At 32.6% G+C, this 23353-nt stretch overlaps 3 protein-coding genes across 3 annotated transcripts; 2 read left to right on the top strand and 1 right to left on the bottom strand.

Moving 5' to 3' along the window:
• Positions 1 to 2218: 2218 nt before the first annotated feature.
• LOC126671022 (probable pectinesterase 29) lies at positions 2219 to 5221 on the bottom strand. Its single transcript, XM_050364712.1, has 5 exons — positions 4995 to 5221; positions 4686 to 4845; positions 4211 to 4429; positions 3178 to 3422; positions 2219 to 2387 (listed from the first exon to the last, which is right to left on the bottom strand). Exons 1-5 carry the CDS (start codon positions 5219 to 5221, stop codon positions 2219 to 2221), a joined length of 1020 nt encoding a protein of 339 aa, XP_050220669.1.
• A 3321-nt stretch (positions 5222 to 8542) lies between these two features.
• LOC126674818 (pentatricopeptide repeat-containing protein At5g66520-like) lies at positions 8543 to 10794 on the top strand. Its single transcript, XM_050369335.2, has one exon. It carries the CDS (start codon positions 8634 to 8636, stop codon positions 10647 to 10649), a length of 2016 nt encoding a protein of 671 aa, XP_050225292.1. The 5' UTR covers positions 8543 to 8633; the 3' UTR covers positions 10650 to 10794.
• A 376-nt stretch (positions 10795 to 11170) lies between these two features.
• Positions 11171 to 21907, top strand: LOC126674817 (protein SUPPRESSOR OF QUENCHING 1, chloroplastic). The gene is made up of 28 exons (XM_050369334.2): positions 11171 to 11790; positions 12135 to 12235; positions 12330 to 12386; positions 12472 to 12566; positions 12706 to 12805; positions 13346 to 13404; positions 13530 to 13654; positions 13971 to 14100; positions 14658 to 14745; positions 14950 to 15034; positions 15268 to 15325; positions 15479 to 15554; positions 15826 to 15936; positions 16302 to 16397; positions 16779 to 16901; positions 17612 to 17809; positions 18028 to 18132; positions 18307 to 18371; positions 18691 to 18784; positions 19000 to 19157; positions 19356 to 19405; positions 19513 to 19634; positions 19747 to 19854; positions 20171 to 20263; positions 20503 to 20539; positions 20698 to 20945; positions 21107 to 21256; positions 21624 to 21907. Exons 1-28 carry the CDS (start codon positions 11409 to 11411, stop codon positions 21786 to 21788), a joined length of 3279 nt encoding a protein of 1092 aa, XP_050225291.1. The 5' UTR covers positions 11171 to 11408; the 3' UTR covers positions 21789 to 21907.
• Positions 21908 to 23353: the final 1446 nt, after the last annotated feature.

Below are 23353 nucleotides of genomic sequence, written 5' to 3'. Positions count from 1 at the left end.
ATAAAAGGTATGTATTGATATCAACAATAAAATAAAAAATTTGATAGAATTTATGGGATTTTCAAGTATTAGGTTACTATTATGCGCAATAAAAGCAACAAAATAGAAAAAGTAATACAACTTAGAGATTCATTGACAAGTAATAATCAACTATAGATCCCAAACTTTGACAAACCTATCAGTAAACCTTCTAAACTTCAAAAACGATCAGTAAACTTCCTGAACTTTGTGGCGGCGCTCATTCACGACCCTAATGGACCAAAATGTCACAGGCGCCGCCACATCAGCTGACACATCACTAAAAAATTTTAAAAAATTTAACACACCTTTAAAAAAATTTAACTGAACCAAAACCCAACCACACTTAATCCAACCAAACCACCCACCCGATCACACTAAATCCAACCAAACCACTCGGTCAACCACCACCCGTTGCCGTACGCCGCCCACCTCCGGTCGTCTTCTCCGACAACCCTCTATTCATCTAAGAACAGATAAGGGGAAAACCCATATGAATTTTATCCGAAAAATCATTGAGAACAAGACCAATTTGATCGTCTTCTCACCTGAGAAGACAACCGGAGCCGTCGGGTGGTGTGGGTTGGCGGGTGGGTTTAATGGGATTGGGTTGGGTTTTTTTATTTTTTAAAAAATAAATTTTAATTCTTTTAAGGTTGTTTTGGTTAAAAGAGTAAAACCAATCCGGTTTTTCCAAGTTCTGGGTGATTTGATCCAATTTTATGAATTTGGACTTATTTGATATTTCATGTCAAGTTCAAGGGATGAATTGACCCTTTATTAAAAAAAAAACTCTTTCTTCAATTGTCTTTTTTTCTTGGCCTAATACCTTAAAAAATCCTGACTGTTTAGCCCCTTTTTTCGATCCTATCCTGACGTTGAAAAATCACCAAATTTATCCTATTTCGCATTTTTGTGTTTCAATTGTACCCTGAAATATTAAATTGACGTCCTTTTCATTTGAAATTTTTTTAAAGCGTTTTCCATGTCTAGCATATATTTATTGTATGTGTTTAAAATTTATTTAGATTAAGTTAAATTAATTAGAATTTAAATTACTTTTAATTTGATTATAGTTTTTAGTTAGTTTTTAAAAATAAAGGATTTATTTGTACTTTTTTAAATAAAAATGAATTTTATTTTATTTTTATACTTAGTTAATTGAATGATTTCATCATTTAAGTTAAGAAAAGTTTACAAAAATTGAAAATTGGAGTACAATTAAAACGATAAAATGGGAGATAGGGTAAAATTGACCAGTTTGTACCGTTAGTGTTGGATTAAAAAAGGGCTAAAAGGTCAGAAGTTTTAAGGTATTAGGCTTTTTTCTTAAGCTCACCATTGTTCACTAGGAAAAAAAACCAAAATTTGTTTTATTTTTAGTTTTAAATTTTCCTTTTCAGACTAATACCTATAAATCATTTTAAAAGTTAAACAAACATCAATTTTAGATCTGTTTCTGTGTAGCATTGACAAAAGTGATATTTATGACATTACTGAAAATTTTACAAAACTAAATTAATTTCCGAACTCTCGAATTGAATTTCAAAAAAGAAAGACTTATAAGGGTGATTAAAGGATATATTCTTAGTTACCGTTACTAGATTTAAACATAAATATAAAAGTTATATTCTTCTAGTTTTTGAAATTTTGAATTTTGAGAACCATTACATGGCCATATAAATTCTTCTTTTAGAATTTGGGGCTAGAGTTTTGCCTTCTGTAAGAGATCTATCCGGTTCGAATAAAAATTAGTTTAAATATAAAAAATTTCAAGGTGTTGTTTTATAGTTGAAATCCGTTCACGATACCTCATGATAAAACATTGCTAAAGTAGATTATAGAACTGGTTACAATTAATCACCTTCATATGGTTAGTTATAATTGTAACCAAGAGGTAAAATCATTAAATGCATATAGTGTTTAATTCAACTCTAACGGAATTAAACATAAGTTGTATTAAGCTTGAACATGAGTCCGTATTAAGCTAAGCCGACATATTTAAAATTTGAAATTTAAAATTTAAAATTGCATGGGCAATATCCTCTTGATTTAAGAAATTGCCACTGCAAATTTCTAAACAAAACCTATGCAAATGCTGTGGCACTGAAGAATAATAACAACTACAACACCTAAACTTTTAATTTCATCAAATTTGGCCTAACCCTTAATCTTAATTTATTTTGGAGGAAGATGAGGATCATTGAATAGTAGGTTGTCCCTCAATCCATCCATCTTCATTTATAAATGTATTAATATTTACTAATTTATTCAATTCATCCAATGGTAAATTTTTCTCCCATTTTACTCGCTCAGATGTATTCGATCCCGGTCCACTGCAAGACACTTCTGAAAATATAATTGTACCCCTACAAAAATAATAAATAATAAATATTAGAATTTGAAATTTACCGCCTACATTCTTGAAAAATAAAATATAAATATATTCATAAATAAAAAGATTAATTTTGAAACAGATTATCAACATCACATATTTATAATTAATTACAATATGACTTTAATTTTAGCATAATAATCATTTTTTTCTAATATGGAACACAAGCAATTTACTGATAAAAAATTATTGATGTAAACATCAAAATATTGTATATTCTGGCTGCTCCATATCAGTATAAATTAATTGAAACTCAAAGCGCTAAAACTTTTTTTTTAAAGAATTAAGATCTGATTATCCCAAAATATCTAGTTTTTGCGAATTTTTTGTTCATATCTTAAACTTTTAAAATGGTCAACTTTTTTCCATTTTCAATTTTCAATTTCAACCGTATCCATTTTTAAATTGGAGTTGCTTTATTCTGAAAAAAAATTCAAATATATCTTTCATATTTCGACACATAGTTTGAAAACATTCTTTATATTTTTTAAAATGCTAAAATTCGTTCTTTAGTCGCACTTTAACTTCTGAGTGTTGCTTTACCTTTTTCTTGGCTTCTTAATTCAATTTTCATTCATAAAAAAAATGTAGTATACACGACAAAAGTTGAGAAAGTAGAATATTTTTAAATAATTAAAGCAATCTAATTAATTAGCGATCATCATTGTCAAGCTTTTAAAGGTTAATCGAATTGAAATTCAACTTTAAAAAAACTGCAAAATTATTTATAAATAACTCTAATAAATTTTAAAAATAAAACTTACTCATGACCAACAGATTTCCAAGGTTCCCAACCTTGAGGGACGACTGCTTGAGGAATATAAGTGTCTTTAAAAATAACTCTTGAAAATTGAGTATAAGCTCGTCCTAAATAAAATGGACCGTTGGCCGATATTTTACCGCCCAAAAATACATATCCACTCGAATCATTTTCATTTACTCGACCTTGAGCTGTAATAAAACCGGTACTTCCTTTTAAAACTCCGATCGTTGCATTTATCTCACATTTCTACACCAAATAATCAATTCATTAGAGTTGTGTATTTACTTACCGCATCGATCCGAATTAATTAAATTAATTTTCTGTCAAGCCATGCTCGAAACCGAATTAATGGAAATAAGTATTTGGTTCGGTATTCGAGAATTTTGATTGAAAATTAAAATTTATTAATACTAATTATTAAAAAGATGATGAAAAGGTTAACTTTTGTGTTAATTTCTTATTACATAGAAGACGAATGATATATTAAGTCATATGAGTAATTACTAGAATATCTTAAATTTACATAATTTGGTTAATTTAATCGACTACTAATTACTAGAATATCTTAAATTTATATTAGAGAAAGCTCTTAAATTTTTGAATCTTAAAATAATATTATATATGAGTGTTTATACAAGAGACGTGTCACATCATTTTTACAACAAGCCATTTCGATAGAGAATCTTTATTTATTGTTTATTTTTTATCATTAAATATTAACACATGGTAAAGACCTCATTGGTTTGTTAAACGAATAACGTGACACAATCGTTGTGTTGTATAATTAGTCGTTATATATATAAATATCATTTGAATAATTTGGTGGTTTGATTAATCTAAAAATTAAAAATTAAAAATCGAACTAAACTAACTATAAAATTTAACCATAACCAAACCAGATTAATCAAAAATCAAATTTAAATTGTATTTTAGTTAGGTTTGGTGGTAGGAACTAGGAACGATGAAATCAGAATGTAGAGTTTACGATTTGAATAAAAATAAAAATCATAAACTACATTTATTAAATCTCTAACCTCAAATACTGACTGGCCTGCTCCCCAAATGAAATCTACTGCACCTTCAATATAGCAAGAATTAAAATAATGACGTCCACGATAGTCTGTTAAAGTGTCTTGAACTCCGGCAAATCCGCAGCGATAAAAGCTTGCCTTGTCGGAATATAGTGTCGCTGCCGGCGCCCATTTAATCTCGTTTCCATCCGGCCGTCGTGGTAGAACAAGATTATATGTGTTCTGTACGTTCCAAAATTTTAAAAACCATAATATATATATAAAAAAAGGATCGTAGCAGTCCTTGAACTAGTGCGTCAGTACGTAACTATTTTAATCAATTAACAATAATATTCTCAATCTTTAGGTCAAATAGAGATAATAATCTATATTTTTATGTCAATTAACTCGTAAATTGAGTCGTTTTGGTTCATGAACTCATTTATTTATACAATTTGAGAGTTAATTGACCTAAAAATCAATAATAATTATTGTTTACCCTGAAGAGTAGGTCCACAGCTACAAAATTATCTGCATGTAAAATAAATGTAGAGCTCTCTGTAGAACTGCCAGCTTCTTGCCATTCAACAATAGTTTTTTGAATGGATTCTCCTTGAAGAATTATGAAAGGCTTGTCTTTAGGGATCACAACTTTTTCCCTACAAAAAATATTTATCTTTTTAAAAAATACATTTTAAATTTTTAAAAAGTTTATCGAACAAATATTTTTTATCGTTTTTTAGTAAATAATGAAATACTAATTTAAAAGAGATAAAAATTAAGTTTAAAAAATACTAATGTTTCTTACTTGTAAATAGCAGCTTTAATGTAGATTTTAGTCCATACACTATTGTTTGATGGAATAGAATCGATGGCTTTTTGCAGACTAGTAAAGTTTCCTTGGCCATTTTGATCTACTATTATTTTCTTTGCAATTACACCCTTTTCCACATCTTGTATGATCCTGCCGTTGGATGTACAAACTAAGAGAAAAAGCATGCACGCCAACCGTAGATTGAACTCAATAAAATTCATTTTTGAAGTTATTTTTGTTATGGCTTATATGATTGATTATTGGAATGTTGGTAATGGTGTCTGTATTTTGATATTATATATAGTGATTCAATTATGTCTGTTTAAAAAAATTTAGGTTTTACTTGGTAATTTTTATCATATGGTAAAGAATCATTTTGAAAGAACAATTTTTCATTTGATTCCTCAATTTTAAGAAAATATGTGGCATTTTTTTATTGTATTTCATCAGCAAATTGATATAAAAGGTATGTGTTGGTGTTTAAAATCTACATTTTGATGGAAAATCTGATAGATTTTATGGGATTTTAAGTATTAAATTACGGCTTAATACATCATTTGACCCCTAAACTATACACTTTTATCCTCTGAGACTCTTAAACTAATTTGATATTCTATTGGACCTCTTAACTTTATTTTTTGTTCTATTTAACCCGTCAATTGTAATTTTTTTGCCGATCTGACCTTTTTCATCCAACGTGGCAAAAACGCGTGTTTTCAAACGCGTTGAAGCGCGTGAAGGATAATTAAAATGCATAACTTGTTCTATTGAACCCCCGAACTACACTATTTTGTTCTATTTGACCCCTGAACTTATTTTATTTTCCTATTGCACCTTCAAACTTTTAATTTTTACCCATTTAATCTTCTCAAAAATACAATTATTTAACTTTTATCCATTTAATCTTCTAGAAAAATAAAAAAATATTGAAATTTAGTCAAATACTTACATAATATAACTTCTTGTACATGTAAATATTTGTTTACATTTCAATAATGATAAAAGAAGTTTTGTCTGTTTAACGATATTATAAAATATATAAATTTACTATACTGTGATAATATTAAAAAAAGACTGATTTTTTTTAAAAAATTATAATTTTTAGTGTATTTCACGAATTTCCAATTATAAAAATTTTAATACACCAGCTTTTAATTTTTTGCAATTTCAAACTTTTCAAATCAATTCTGAATTTTTAAAATTTGTGTTAAAATTAGAAAACACGCTAAATTTCATGACTTTTAAAGCATTAAATGATTTTTTCAAATAATTTGTAAAGTACATCATTTTTTATTTTAAATTAAAAAAAATATTTAGACTTAATATATTTTTTGACCTCTAACCTTACCTTTTTATTTCCTATGACCTCTAAACTATTTTAGTGTTCTATTGGACCTCTTAACTATTTTTTTTATTCTATTTAACCCTATGTCAGCAAAGCCATGTCAGCAATTTTATCCACGTCATCGCGCGTAGTGTGCACATTCCGAATGAGGGGTTAAATAGAACAAAAAAAGAGTTAAGAGGTCCAAAAGAATACGAAATTAGTTTAGAGGTCGCAGAGAATAAAATGGTATAATTTAGGGGTCAAATGATGTATTAAGCCATTAAATTACTATAATGAGCAATGAAAGTAATAAAACTAGAAGAAGCAATAAATCTGGAAGATTCAATGGCATGAAGTAAAAATGAGTTGGTTGCCTAATGCATTAGCAATACTATAACCCAACAAATCTAACCCATCTTATTGTACCACCCGATGTGGCAGCAAACGAGTGAATCAATTTAAAGTGGATAATTGAAGCATATACTTTTGAATAAAATTAAATTGAGCAAATAAAAACATATCACGTAAGGCGGTACAATAAATTGGCTTAAAATAGTCGGGTTAAACAACATTTTCCTTCAACCAATTACTTCAACTATTATATTTTTAGATACGAGTAAGATTATGCATTTTTACAATATATTGCTAAAACATTAAATTAGATTATTCATTATGACTTGTTACATATAGTGACGAATTTAAAATAAATTGTTAACCTTAACATAATTTACACTTTAAATTAAATTTTTAACTTTTATAATTTCAAATATAAAATATCTTTTATATATTTTTTTAAAATATCAAATAATTATTCAATGAAAAATACCAATGCAGATAACGGAACAATGATTTGGTAATATAAATTTATGAGTTTACACTGTAATTTTTAATTAAATAACTACTTAGTATTTCAAAATTAAAAAAAAAAAATCACAAGTTAAATGGTGGAAGTTGATTTTCCGAGTTAAAATTACGAAACACTAACCAACAAATAATACTCATCTACTATAAATATGATTTATTATTTGAAGGAAAATAATCAAATAGTCATTTATGTTTGGCTCGTGAATCAAGTTGGCCCTCCATAGTTAGAGCGCTAAAACACATTTAATGTTTTTTTTTTCAGAAAAAGAAAACTTAAATAAATCTTTCATCCTAACACCATTCCAGAAAGCGTTAATTTTTATTTATGTGAAATCTGATTGGTGCCTTAAATTTGAGGTGGTTCAAATATCTTGCTATGAGAGGGCTCTATCTAAGATATATATATTTTTTCTTCTTTATAGATTTATCTCGACCGTTTTATTTTAGACGCGTTATCTTCTATAACCTTCACATACGAAAATATAACATTATTTATTTGGCAAATTTTACCATAAAGGCTTGTTTCAGACTTTAACTTAGTCGGATTAACTCATGAACTATTTGGACTATTTGGAATTGACTTGACAGATATTTGAAATCAATTCGATTAATAAAAATTAGTATTCAAATTTGGAATATTCAAGTTAATTATCGAATCGAATTTGAGCATTAAAATACTCTAGTCGATAAGGGCGTGAGCATAATCAAGTTCTAATAATTTATTTTGTTTATTCTCTATAATTATACATATTTACAATTATATATTTACTTTTACATAAATTTTAATTTTTAAATACAAATAATCAAAACGAATTGAGCTTCCGTTTCAATTAGTCTAACAACCTCGAACTTCTAAAATGAATGATATGCTTAAGCGCATCTATACATGAGTAAAATTCAGAATGGAGTAATCAAGGATGTTAATGCCTAGATCTTTGAGGAAAAAAAATCCCACTTTAGTACCTTAATGCAAACACTGAAATGAGATTTTTTAAACAGGTACAAATGTGGAATTTCAAAAGCCCCGTAGGCATAAATTCGTCAAAAACCCAAACATTTTCATATACGAAGAGCTCACCTTAATCACGTACCAAACGTAAAGGGCACGTTTGAACTATCCAAGGTTCAAGACACCATATCAGATTCTATATAAGAAAGAATTACCGATTTTTCTAACGATGTTAAAAGAAGGGGTTTATGTGAATTTTTTTCGTTGTAAATATCGAGTGCATTTCAGCACCTTTTCAAATATGAAGGACCAACTTAATCCACGAGACAAATACGGAGGACATATTTAACCCTTTTCCCCATCATTTACTCCTGAAATATCTTATCCCTTCTCCTTAAACTTGGTCCACCATATCTGAAACTCGCAAGCTCAACAAAACTCTTACTATTTCATCACACAGACCGCCAAATTATGGATAAATCAAAACAAAAAAATGTACCCATCACCAATCACCACCACCACCACCGCCGCAAACCCTCCTCCTCTCCACCACCCCACACCACCAGACACCAAACCCGCCGCCCAATTCTCCCAGAAATCAACCCTCCACCTCCTCAACACCACATGCACCTCTTCATTACAACATCTCAGGCAAGCCCACGCCGTAATTCTACGAACAGCACAGTTCCACGACCATTACGTTTCCGGCACGTTAGTAAAATGCTACGCAAATTCTCAACTCAGCAATCTTGATACAGCTTTTAAAGTGTTTGAACATATCCCAAACCCTAATGTTTTTGTTTATAATGTAATTATTAAAGCTTGTTTAGACAATAATGAGCCGTTTAAGGGTATGTTTTATTATTACAAGATGGTGGCTGAAAATGCCAGGCCGAATAAGTTTACTTATCCGACAATGTTTAAGATTTGCGGGTTAATGAGAGGTGTTAAAGAGGGTTTGCAGTTGCATTGTCATGTGGTTAAAAATGGGCTTAGTTTAGATGGGCATATCAAAAGCGCTGGGATTCAAATGTATGCGGGGTTTGGTCATATGGTGGCTGCAAGAAAAATGTTGGATGAGGATGGGGAGTGTGATGTGGTTTGTTTTAATGTTATGATTGATGGGTATTTGAAATGTGGTGATGTTGAGTCGGGTAGGGGTTTGTTTGAGAGATTGGAGGTTAAAAATGTTGGTTCTTGGAATGTTTTGGTGTCTGGTTTGGCTAAAAATGGGATGGTTAGGGAAGCGCGGGAGGTGTTCGATGAAATGCCTGTGAGAGATGATATATCTTGGAGTAGTATGATTGATGGGTATGTGAAAGGCGGGTTTTATAAGGAAGCGTTGGAAGTGTTTGATTTAATGCAAAAACAAGAGATTAAGCCGAAGAAACATGTTTTGTCGAGTGTTTTAGCGGCGTGTGCTAATGTGGGTGCTCTTGATCAAGGGAGATGGATTCATTCCTATGTGAGGAGGAATCCTATTTACTTAGATGCGATATTGGGTACTGCTTTAGCGGATATGTATGCGAAATGTGGCCGGCTTGACATGGCTTGGGATGTTTTCGAGACGATGAAGGAGAAGGAAGTTTTTACTTGGAATGCGATGATTTGTGGGTTGGCAATGCATGGTAGAGCGGAAGATGCTATTGATATGTTCTTCAAGATGCAAAGAGAGAAATTTAGGCCAAATGGGATAACTTTTGTTGGTTTGTTGAATGCTTGTGCACATAAAGGAATGGTGGGTGAGGGTCTAAGGATGTTGGACTCTATGGAGAGAGTGTATGATATTGTTCCTCAACTGGAGCATTATGGGTGTGTGGTTGATCTCTTAGGAAGAGCCGGAAAATTAGAAGAAGCGGAGGAGCTTATATTTTCAATGCCGATTGAACCAAATGCTGCTGTTTGGGGTGCATTATTAGGTGCTTGTAGGATACATGGAAATGCAACTTTAGGTGAAAGAGTAGGGAAGATATTGCTTCAATTAGAGCCAGAAAACAGCGGCAGATATGCGTTATTATCGAATATTTATGCTAAGGCTGGAAAATGGGATGAAGCTGCAAATGTAAGGAAGCTAATGAAAGAAAGAGGAGTCAAAACCACTCCTGGAACCAGCATGATTGATTTAGGTGGTGTTGTTCATGAATTCAAAGTAGGCGACGGGTCGCATCCTAAGATGAAAGAAATCTACTCGATGTTGAAAGATATGATTGAGAAGCTTGAAATGGCAGGCTACTCGCCGAATACGTCTCAGGTTTTGTTCGATATCGACGAGGAAGAGAAGGAAACTGCATTGCACTACCATAGTGAAAAGCTTGCAATTGCTTTCGGATTGATCAGCACTAAATCTGGAACAACAATCAGAATAGTGAAGAATCTAAGAATGTGCCAAGATTGCCATTCTGCTGTCAAGCTCATCTCTCAAGTGTATGATAGAGAAATTATCGTCAGGGACCGTGGTCGGTACCATCATTTTCGGAAGGGAACATGTTCTTGCAATGAGTTCTGGTGATTTTTGCAGAAGTGGAACAAGTTAAAAGACTCAGTCTTAGATGGATGTAGAAGTTCCAATTCCCTACAAGTTTCTAGAGATATTGTCTTTTCAAATCCTCTCAAGTTCTGACTTACTATGCAGATAAATAGTCTTTAGATGCAAATCAATTGTTGCATGATCCAGTATTCTAGCCTATATGAAGACTTTTAGCCAATTAAAACCACATTTTCTTGGAAAAAAATCAGTTTAGGTTTTTTGAGCATACCTTCAATGTTTAGATCGTAAGACTGTAAATCATTAAAAGTGAAGACACATTCTATACCACAATTTCACCAAAAATTTTCTTTCTATTTTTATTACTGGGGAGAGCGCGCGCTTGGGTAAGAAATTGAACCCACGACATTAGCATAATACTACTGCCCAACGTTAATAGTACCATTTAACTCTATCTCATTGGTCAGCAATTTTCTCTAATTTTATTTAAAAATGAGAATAAATTAGATTTTTTTGAGAAAAAAAATGAAAAGAGTGGTCACCAAGTGGATAAAGTATCAAACTCATTCAATGCCTCTCCAAGTCCTAAAACAAAACAAATTCAACCCAATCTCTCCACCACTCAAAATTTAAAAATCCAAACTACCACCAAACACATGAAGAAGAAGAAACTATGAAATCAAATCCATTGTCCTAAGTCCTAACAATTTTGTACCACCATGTTATAACAGAATAAACTAAACATTCTTGCCTGCAATTATAACCAAACAATAAATTTCAACAATGAAAGCCCAAAACTTTGGGGCCATGAAGCTGCTTCCATCTCCTTCTCCGCCTTCTATTACAAGACCCACTTCCAAATTCTTCTTCTTCACATCAAATACTTCAAAGGGTATAAAACCCATCTCCAGTTCACTTCAATTCGGATCAAAGAACTTAAGTTTTAGTGAAAAAATGGATGTCAAGGCATGTGTGAAGGTAGACCAGCAGCAAGGTGTTCCAGCAGTTGAGGAAATTAAGTGGGGGAAGGTCTCAGCTGTGCTGTTTGACATGGATGGAGTGTTGTGCAACAGTGAAGAGCCTTCTAGATTGGCTGCTGTTGATGTTTTTGCTGAAATGGGGGTTGAAGTTACTGTGGAGGATTTTGTTCCTTTCATGGGAACAGGTAAAATACTAAAATGAGTGTTCAAGTTGATTCATTTTTTTGTATTGAATACTAGGTAGCACGGAGCACGGTGTTATTTTAAGGTTTCCAATGTAAAAAATGAAGTTTTATGTCCGAAAGTCAAGTGTCTACAATATTTCCGACACGGGGATACAGTGTTATTTTAAGGTTTTCTGCGTAAAAAATGAAGTTTCATGTCCGGAATGTTAATTGTAAAATGTTTCTGAAATGGGACAGGTTGATTGAATGAAGTGTATGTGCTACCTAGAATAGTATGGTTAATGTATTAAGTTTAAGATTTGATATACTATTTTTATTGTTATTATTCGATCAATGTGTTATAGGAGAAGCAAACTTCTTAGGAGGTGTTGCTAATGTTAAGGGAGTTCAGGGATTTAGTACTGATGCAGCTAAAAAGAGGTTCTTTGAGATATATTTAGAAAAGGTGAGTGTAATATTTGTTCAATTTTGATTAAAATCCAGTTTTGTAATGCAGTGTTTATTAATCATTCTGTTTAATGTTGTTTTGAATCTTGCAGTATGCGAAACCGAATTCTGGAATAGGATTTCCAGGTGCCCTTGAACTTATTACTCAGGTAATCTAGACCGTGATCCTGATTTGCAATCTTGATTACTTTGGCTGCATTAAGTAGTTGCTAATGTAGCGGGACTGGTCGACAGTGCAAAGAGAAAGGTCTCAAAGTTGCTGTTGCGTCTAGTGCTGATCGGATCAAAGTTGATGCAAATTTAGCTGCTGCTGGTTTGCCGTTGTCAATGTAAGACAGTTTATCCATGATTGACATTAGATAAAGTAGATTATACCGCAGCAAGAATCTGCGAGATGATTTTAATTTTTCACCAACCTAGCATTGAATAAATTATAATCTTGTTATTTTCTTAACATTCTTTTTTCAGGTTTGATGCTATTGTGTCAGCAGATGCTTTTGAGAATTTGAAACCAGCTCCTGACATTTTCTTGGCTGCATCAAAGATCTTGGAGGTGCCCCCTAGTGAGGTAAAGCATTTGTTTTTTCATCTTATTCTCTCTAGTAAGTTGCTGATAAAAGCTCATATTGTAAATGATTGAAATTATAAAAGCAGATGCAAGAATTTCAATCCTATATTTATTTTCTTGTCTGAAATGGAGTTAGTGAATATATTAGTGCTCTCAAGTTTGAGAAAATACTGATAATAGAGAAGTGTATCAATTTTTTTTGAGATAGAAACTTATAACTGAGGAACGAAAGTTTTTCTTTCGTCAGCTTTGCTTTCTCATTAGTTAGGTATAGCATGCATCCAAAGTTTTCAGCTCAAGCTTTTTCCATTGATTTCTTCTTGATGCAGTTAGTCTATGCTGTTGTATATTCTTTTGCCTTTGGAAGAGATTTTTAAATTATCTTGTGTCTGACGCTGTAAAGTTTAAGAAATTTACCTGCTGAGTTTTATTTTTTCTTCTCTTCTTTTAGGTTCATTATAAAGAATTTCTCTTACATCATTAAAATGTTTCCCCTGGATTTTTATTTTCATCAAATCAAATATGCTGTTGTTTTTTCAGTGTATTGTTATTGAAGATGCACTGGCTGGAGTACAGGCTGCACAAGCTGCACAGATGAGGTGAGTTATGAATGTAGTTGTAACATGGGTTTTTGATTCCATCAGGATTCTGCGGTAATAAATTATTTCAGACTAAACTGCGGATTCTGTTGAAGGCTAATCCACCATATATGTGCTTAATGCAGATGCATAGCTGTGAAAACTACATTGTCAGAGGAGACGCTAAAGAATGCAAGCCCATCCTTTATCAGAAAAGATATAGGAAATATTTCAATTGATGATATTGTTAGCGGTGGATCTGATGGCTATAGTATGTAGTTCTGAAGACGTCACTTTGTACCATCAATAATGTGGATTGATGAAGCTGCTTTTGCATCACATTGAAAGAACTCTAAAACTTTCTTTCTTTTTGTAATGGATTTTCTGTGTTGAAATTTTTTCTCCAATAAATGAGGGAGATGCCTTGTAATGGTCACATGCTTTTTATAATTGTCATTTTAGACATTTCTTAAGATGGATAATAAGTTTAAATTCTTTATTGTTCTCATGGCAGCTTTTGTCCTGGTTAATATTTAAGACTATTCTATTCCGGCACAATGAGATCTAATTTAGACATGCCATTGCAGATGAGAAGCAGAGACCTCAGGTTCTGTATTCTTCCGAACAGACTTCAGCAGCAATGCTCGAAGCAACAACAGATAATGTGTCAATTCCTAACAGCTTTGCTACCAATGACAAAGAACTCTCAGTTGGGGGGTAAGCTAGATTCTTTTTCTTCAACATTTTAATTGACCCATGTTTGTTTAACAATTTCCGCCCTATGTCAATCTAAATTCATTCTACAGTTTCTTCTTCTAACTGAATTCATCAAAACTGAGATACACATGCACATGCACGCCCCCCCGCAAAATAGTAACAAACAAACAAAAAAGTTATTTTAACTAGTCCTGCAGTTTCTTGTATTGCAATAACAGCGCATTGTTCGGAGTCCTGTCCCAGAATGGATCAGACACTATGCTATGTGCTTTTAATGCGTGAATTAAATGCCCTGCACGTTCATAAGGAACATTAAAGTTATGGTTTTTACCAAGATATAGAAGCTCAGTACAGCTCTGAACTTCTCCATATTGACTAAAAGTGCTTTTGTTATAACTTTAGGATGCCATGTCCATCAGATCATTTTATTTTGCTATGGAAATATTTGAGATTGTATCAATTGTGTAGAAAATGAACAAATTGAGGGTGTTCTTTCTGACAAAGTAAATAAATCCTTGGTACACCTACTTCAGGCTGCAGAAATAATTTGTGGACAGGTTGCAGGCTTCTCGGCGCAATATAGTGAAATATGGAAGCTTGGGGGTTGCTCTTTCATGTCTGGCCTTCACCATTTCAAACTGGAAGGTAACTCGAAAAGAACAGAATAATGGGCGATTTCATATTATTTGGATACATTATTGAATTCAATGTAAACATTTTAGGACCCAGAATATATAACCTCTGCTTTTGTGACAGGGAGTTCAGTTGTTTAGAAAGGAGTATATGTTATCTCATGTTACTATGTATATACACCTTTACTCTTCTCATACACGCTTTTTTCATTTCTAGACAATGCAATATGCATCTCCTCAAGCCGTATGGAATTTATTTTTTGGCGTCGATACACCAAACTTCCAGAGAAATGGAGATATAGGTACTCTAATATATACTCTGCCTGGCAGCTTTAGTAATTTCTTCTGTTTTCGTTCCCTTTATCTTTTCTTTTTATATATTTTGATTTTCATAATGTTTACCTTAATTTAAAATGTTTTGAGCGGCTTTCTTTTTTTGTTTGAGGTCTCTAGTCTTTTTATTCTCATTAATAATGCTTTCTATTATTTCTAAGGTAATTATAATATGAAACTCACTCTTGCGCGGTGATTATAGGCAAGTCGCAGTCAAGAGTCCAACAGTTCGTAGATTATATATCTGATTTAGAGACAAGGTAACCAAGAATTTTCCTTCTTAACGCTTTTGGTAAATTTATACTAGGATTCAGTTTTCATCAGCGTCCATTTTGCTGTGTTTTTCACGGTACCTTCAAGCTCCAAAATTACGTTCCATCTGTTCTCGGGTTTATTGTCTTCTATGTTTTCAGAGGAACTGCTCGCACTGTGCCAGAATTCCCAGCTAAACTTGACTGGCTGAATGCAGCTCCACTTCAATTTGGAAGGGTATGTTGAAGTCAACTTTCTGTTGGTGTTATGAACTTATGAGTATCACCGCCGTTGTCAAACATGTACTACTTAGTTGTTAGGAGACACATATATTTTAAACTAAGTGTCGGACATTACATTGGCTCTTTTACATATCAGACCAATCATCAATCATGTAGCTATGCAGGTTAAGTGGTTAACACAAGTTTTTTTCTTCACTGAGGCTCTGAATGATGGACTATATGTGTTGCACCTTTTAGTTTCAAACTTTTTCAATTTCTTTGTGCAGGAACTGAAAGGCAAAGTGGTCCTGCTTGACTTCTGGACATACTGTTGTATAAATTGTATGCATGTGTTGCCAGATCTGGATTTTGTGGAGAAAAAATACAAAGATGCACCGGTAAATTGCTCTTTTTCCCTTTCATACATCTCTATCTGTTGGCTAATTTATGATTTTCATTATTGGGCTTACGCTCACCTCAATTGAACCTCAATCGCATACTTGTTTGCTCCAAGAAACTCACTATATTGGAGTGAGTTAAGAATACTACAAAGATGTTCTTGGCAACTAGAACAATGAAATCAGAGGAATACAGAAGGTCGTGTATTCTTCTGATTTTGTGTTAGGAGTTTTTTTCTTGTCATGCTTTACTTATGGTTTCACATCATGTCAATGCTTCCTTTTGTTTTCCCAGTATTAAATTAATTGACTCTTGGTTCAAAATGATTCCAAGTATTGTTTATTATGTGCTTATGTTTTTACAGTTCACTGTTGTGGGGGTACATTCAGCTAAGTTTGACAATGAGAAAGATTTAGAAGCAATCCGCAATGCAGTCTTACGCTACAACATCTCTCACCCAGTAAGTCTAATTCCAGAAGTGCAAAGCATAATCTTGACCTATCTTAACAAATTATGTGTATTTAAACAAGAACAGAGTTTTGGATGTTATCATTGAGGCCGTGGATATGGTTTTTCTTTACTATGACTTTCATCATTTAACTTCTGGGGACTATTAAGTTCTAAAGTTGATAGTAAGTTCTATTTTTCTAAACAGAACATCCACCTAATTGGGGAAAACCATCTATATAAGCACCTTATGATAATTTGATAAATGTAATATGATTAATGATTGGCCATTTGGTGCTTATATTTAAGGATTATATTATGTATCTTGCCTCTACTATAAACTGGCCAAATAATACAATACTTTATGTCTTACTCCGGCCTCTTCTCAGTATAGGTCGTCAATGATGGAGATATGTATTTGTGGCATGAACTAGGTGTAAATTCATGGCCTACATTTGTCCTTGTTGGACCCAACGGTAAGCTTATCGCTCAATTATCAGGAGAAGGCCGTCGAAAGGTACCCAATTAGCAATTTTAATTTTTCCTGAAATTTAATAATAAATTCCTTTGTTATCATAATTTGTTTGGCATGTGTCAAGTAAAATATTAGACTCATGCATCCATATGCATGCATTTGTTTTCTCCTCTCATTTGAAAGACCAGCAAATATGAATTTCAATATAATAAATTTGTTCTTTTTTGAATTGATTTTTCAGTTATTCTTCAGCATTTGGATGAGTTAATAGTTGGTTGAATCTAATTCTATGATATCTGGAGAAAAGATTTAACATGAAAAAATGGCCTACATTTACAAATCTTTTGATGTTTTTTACTGAGGACTGCTAAAATTTGAAAAGAGCAAAACACAGCTAATAGCAAATGGAAAAGAATGATTGAAACTTCAAGAGCCTCAAAAGGTTGACTGTCAGAATCGACTTAGTTCACATTAATACTTATGCAACAATACTGTTGATTTTCAGTCTCCTACAACTGTTCATCCATGTTACAATGAAATTTATTTTGCGACTGTATTATTCTAATGGGATGAGGATTCTGTGTAACATATTATAGAGTAGTTTGTGACATTATTATGTTTTGGTTTTGGACTGTAAGATGTTACCTCTTCAAATCTGCATAAAACTTGTGTGTTATTTCTTAATCCCAGTCAGTAATACTAATGATCAGCAAAAGGGGAAAGAAATTCATTATTTTGCTTTCTCATTTTAGGATATTGATGATTTGGTGGAGGCAGCTCTTCTGTACTATAGTAGGAAGAATATCCTAGATAGCACACCAATTCCCTTGAGTTTGGAGAAAGATAATGATCCTCGTTTAATTACCTCTCCTCTCAAGTTTCCTGGAAAGTTGGCAATTGATATGCTTAACAATCGGCTGTTCATTTCTGATAGTAACCATAACCGCATAGTATGTTCTCTCTCTCTCTCTCTCTCTCAATGTCTCTTTTTGTGACATGCATGCACTTCTAGGAAGAGGAAAAGGAAACAGTACACTTAAACTTGTACTCTGCTAAATTGCTGGTTTAATTAACATGTTTGTCTACTGATTGAAATTGAGCAGCACAAATGAACCTTACAAGGATGTGGCTCGTTAATGTCGCAACTCACATTAATTGTCAAATTCAGGTGGTCACTGATCTGAATGGAAACTTTATTGTCCAAATTGGGAGCACCGGAGAGGAAGGTCTTCGTGATGGTTCCTTTGATGAAGCCACTTTTAATCGTCCTCAGGTGAGTTTTTAAAGTGTTGCCTTTTTTATTCTCTAGAGAACTATGTCACAAGTGAAAAATTGCTTCGTATTTTAATTCAAGCACCTATACGAGCTTTTTGAGGTTTGCCCTCTCATGTTAAAGTTTCATTTGTGCATATAACTGCAGTAACTTTTCAGTTATGTGCTTCTTCAGGGTCTGGCTTACAATGCAAAGAAAAATCTCCTGTATGTTGCAGATACTGAAAACCATGCTTTGAGGTATGCAGCAGAATTATCAACTACTTAGAAATTTATAACATAAGAAACTATAAAAGAAAAAAACCTGAAGACTTTAATATAACTACACGGCAGTTATATGCAATTGCTTGTATCATTGTCTGTATCCCATTCAAACACCACCGGAATTTCTTTGTTTCTTTCAGTTTCCCTTTTTCATTTGCATGATAACAAAACGAGTATTCTAATTAATATTCCACCTCTTCCCAACAGTATTTCAGTCCCATAAAGTGTGAATATGCTGCATTCATAACCACATCTTAGTTGAATGGCTCACAATGATTCAACTGTTCTTTTATAGGGAGATTGATTTTGTCAATGAGGTGGTGCGGACTCTTGCTGGAAATGGAACTAAAGGCTCTGACTATGTAGGGGGGAAAGCAGGAACCAACCAGGCAAGACAGGATAAACATGAGTTAACATATTTGTTGCTTTAAAAATTTGGACTTCTGTTAATTTAATTCATAGAGTTGGGAACATTTAACATATTAATCTTATTTTTTATAAGAAAATAAAACAAATGGATATTTTGGATCACTCGTTAATCTTTTTATAATAATGATGCTATTGATCATTTTGTTTAAATCCAATAATCTGCATCCTCTTACAGGTACTCAACTCTCCATGGGATGTCTGCTTTGAACCAGTAAATGAGAAAGTTTATATTGCAATTGCCGGCCAGCATCAAATATGGGAGCACAATACTGTGGATGGAATTACTAAAGCTTTTAGTGGTGATGGCTATGAAAGAAACTTGAATGGATCAAGGTATAATACATAGTTGGTTTACTTTGTCTGTTATGTCAACATTCTGGATTTCAGAGGCAAATTAACATTATGTAGTTTATACTTTATAGTGTCAAAATAGTAGCTTTGTTGTGGAGGTTAATTGAAGTTTCTATATTCTAAGATGCAATGCATCTTTTCATATTGACATTGATTTTTCTTGTTTTACCTATTGAATAGCTCCACAAGCACATCATTTGCACAACCATCTGGAATTTCTCTCTCTACTGGTATACTTTTGAATCATATTGATATATTTTACTGCCATGGCCCATGGGTATTCATAAATCACTGTTTGACCGTTCAATTGTCATAATAAAATATTCCTTTTTCATAGATTTGAAGGAGGTATATGTTGCCGATAGTGAAAGTAGCTCCATTCGTGCGGTTGATCTGAAAACAGGAGGATCAAGGCTGCTAGCTGGTGGCGATCCAATTTTCTCGGACAACTTGTTTAAGGTATTTAAATTTCAAACCAAATTTGCACCATTTACAGCCAATAACAAGACTTTTATAATTCATTGCCTAGAAAGAGTTACTCTTCATTTGATTCCTCTATGTTATTTTGCAGTTTGGGGACCAAGATGGAACAGGATCTGAAGTACTTCTTCAACATCCCTTGGGTGTATTATGTGCAAAGGACGGTCAAATATATATAGCAGATAGCTATAATCACAAGGTATAACATCATAATTGCACTTACCTGACATTAAATTGTGCAGTTTTCTGAATGTATTAAAATTTTGGTAGATTCCATTTGCTACCAATTACTACTTGCGTAAGGCTCTGAAAATAATAAATATTGGCCATATATATTATTTAGCAACGACGTACTTAAAACCGTGGCAACATTTTTCAATCCTATATTTCAGCGTCATTCATGAATCACGACATTAAGTTCCATGGACAATGCTAGTGAAAGTTATGTTTTGTACTTCAGCAAATTTATTATTATAAATCAACTCAAGAATCATTAACCTTATGCAATTTTTCAGATCAAGAAGCTAGATCCAACTACTAAAAGAGTTAGTACAATAGCAGGGACAGGAAAAGCTGGTTTCAAGGATGGAAAAGCTCTGGCTGCTCAGGTTAGAAAATATCTCAGAAGATGAACTCCTGTGGGTAGTAATGACTAAAGTTATCGTCCTTTGCTAGAAAGCTCGAGTGCCTCTTGGCACTAAACGCTTAAATTACTCTCCAATCTAGTGACAGAACTGTCATCAGAACTGAGAGTAACTATTTTTGTTAGACCATTTATCTGACAGATTATTGCTGCTTTCACTCAGTTGTCAAAATTATCTAATTTAATGCTCTTTATGTTCCGCAGCTTTCAGAGCCATCTGGAATTATTGAGGCTGGAAATGGTATTTCTCTTTTCTATCAATAAACAAGTCTTCAAACAGTGAAATTTTGAAATGTGCGTAGCATTTACTAACTGGCAGAATCTAGTAGTATTAACTTCTTAATCGGGTAATTCCATTAGCAATGGATAAAATTTTAATTCTTTCTTGGTTATATGCAGGAAGACTTATCATAGCTGATACAAACAACAACATCATAAGATATTTAGACTTGAACAAGAAGGAAGCTGAACTTCTTACTTTGGAGCTAAAAGGAGTGCAGCCTCCTGCACCAAAATCCAGATCCTTAAAACGCCTTAGGAGACGATCATCAGCTGATGTGCAGACCATTAAAATCAATGGTGGTTCATTAAGTGAGGGAGACCTTCGTCTCAAAATATCATTACTTGAAGAGTACCATTTCTCAAAGGTCTACCTCTTAAAAATTGTTGTATCTCAATCCTCTCTTAATAATTTCACATGATTAGTGATGTAATGCTTTCTTAATTTTCTAAGTTTTGCAAGTTTAGTCCTCTTGATATGCTGAGTTTGTCATTGTAAGTGATCTTATCCCCCGTAAATTATATGCAGGAAGCTCGCAGCAAATTTACTGTTGAAACTGAGCCTGAAATGTCAGTTTTGATTGATCCCTTGGATGGATATTTGAGTCCAGAAGGAACTGCTATTCTTCATTTCAGGAGACCCTCTGCTTCAGCTTCAACAGCGAGAATAAATTGCAAGGTACGCCTCTCTTGCTTTGTGCATTTCAGCTAGAATGCAAAAGACGAAACTTAGAGCCAAAATGCATTTGTTTTCAAAATTTCATCTGTTTAGGCTGAATGATGTTGTAGTCGGAAAAAACTTATAGACCATAAAATAAGAATTTTAAAAATATTACACATTTTAAGTAATGAAGGTCCTTCTAATTTGACCAATATCAGATAATTTTTTCACATTTTTCATTTCTAATCATGGTATTAATCACTACCTAAGCTTTAGTTCAGATATGCAGAACAATTGTACAATTCTATATCATGTTCTATCAATAATGTGCACGTTCGGTCTTAGAAATTATCCGTCTTTAACACAATTTGATTTGTCGTTGCAGGTATACTATTGTAAAGAAGATGAGGTGTGTTTATACGAATCACTTCTATTTGAAGTAGCCTTCCAAGAAGAAGCTTCTGACACTACCTCATCAGAAATTACACTTGCCTATACTGTGAAGCCTAAAGCTTCAACAAACAGCTTACAGCTACCAATTAGTCGCTGAGCAATTCGATGTAATTACACTGTAAGATTCCTTGCATTACATTTCCTCTTTTTACTTTGAAAACACAAAATTTGAACTTGTTACCTTAATTCTTATAATCTTAACTATGATTGTCTTCATGTCCGGGAAAAAAAATCATTTTGAAAGTTTACTTCCGAATATAGTTTATTTTGTCCGTATTAGCTTTCTTTCAACAAAATTTCTGGTTGTGTTACTAGTAAGACCACCTTGAGATAGACATAAAGCGAGTTAATCCTATTAAATAGCTACTTATAATCATCGTTACTGTGTATATCATAAGCAAAGGGATTTTGATTGCTTGCATGTCAAGGCACAGACTTGTGTGCACCAATTCGTCTTTAATTGACCTTATCATGACGGCGATGACGATGATGATAATTCGGTCAATAATTTAAAAATACAGAGGAATTGAAAGTCGAGGACACAATAATTAGCATCCTAACTTAGCTAGCAAAAGAAAAATTAGTATTACTAAAATATAGAAGCAACCTCTATGAAGCTTCTAATCAAATTATTATGTCACATGATCCCTTTTGTTTAGCTAAGTTAAATTTGCTTTTTGAAAGTTAAGCCACCAAATCTTACCTTTATCTTTGCTATTTTTTGCTTATTCAAATCAACTATATGTTTTTGCTTTCTGCTCAAAGCTAAGGGATAATAAATTATAATCCCCCTAAATTTAAGTCAAATTGTTGTTTCCCCCCTCAATTTTAAAAAATACTATATTTTTTCCCTTAAGTTATATGTTTTACATAATGCAACTCTTATAAAGAGAGTTTTAGTTGAAGAAAATTAAAAAAGTTACGGAAAATTAGTAGTGAGTTTTCAAAATTCATGAAAAAAAACAGTATTTCAAATGGGATAATAGTAAATTAGTAATTAACCCTAAAACTAATTCCTATTCTTAAATGCTCTTTTTATTTTTATTAGGTAATCACTTGTTGTGACTAAATATACATATTATTTAGGTTGAAATTTATCATTAGAGACATTTTGATCCGAGAATATCGAATTTGATTTTTTTTATTCCTCGACGTAAACATAGACTAGTGATAGGTACGTTGTAATTCGATATGATAGTTTCAGTCTTTCAGACATTTTAAATTGGATTGAAGATAGAAAAACTTGTGGTGACAACAAATGAAACAAAGAGAAGATTGTTAGTCAAATTTAAGCACTAATTAAGTAAACAAAAAATGAAAGGACAAATCAATTTTTGTTTTCTATTTCAAAGACAATACAAGTTTGCATTATTTAAAGTCCGGATAGCTTTTTCCTTATTTAAATTAAGAAATCCCAAGATAGGGAACAAAACCTAGTTAGGAGTTTGCTTGTCTTATTACATGTTAAATAAAACCTTAATTATGCATCCAGCTATTAAGGTTTGATTTAAACTAATTTTCAATTAGTAATTAATCCTAATTGGCTGCTTTATAGGAAGTGGTTAAGAGATGGGGATAAGTTGGAATCTGGTTTTGACAAAATCCAATACATTACAAATTGGAGCTAAGTTTTGCATTATTTTTAGGCTTTGAAATAAGGAC

The sequence above is a fragment of the Mercurialis annua genome, linkage group LG3 (assembly GCF_937616625.2).
Source record: "Mercurialis annua linkage group LG3, ddMerAnnu1.2, whole genome shotgun sequence".
Taxonomy (NCBI): domain Eukaryota; kingdom Viridiplantae; phylum Streptophyta; class Magnoliopsida; order Malpighiales; family Euphorbiaceae; genus Mercurialis; species Mercurialis annua.
This window is presented reverse-complemented; position numbering and strand designations above follow the sequence as displayed.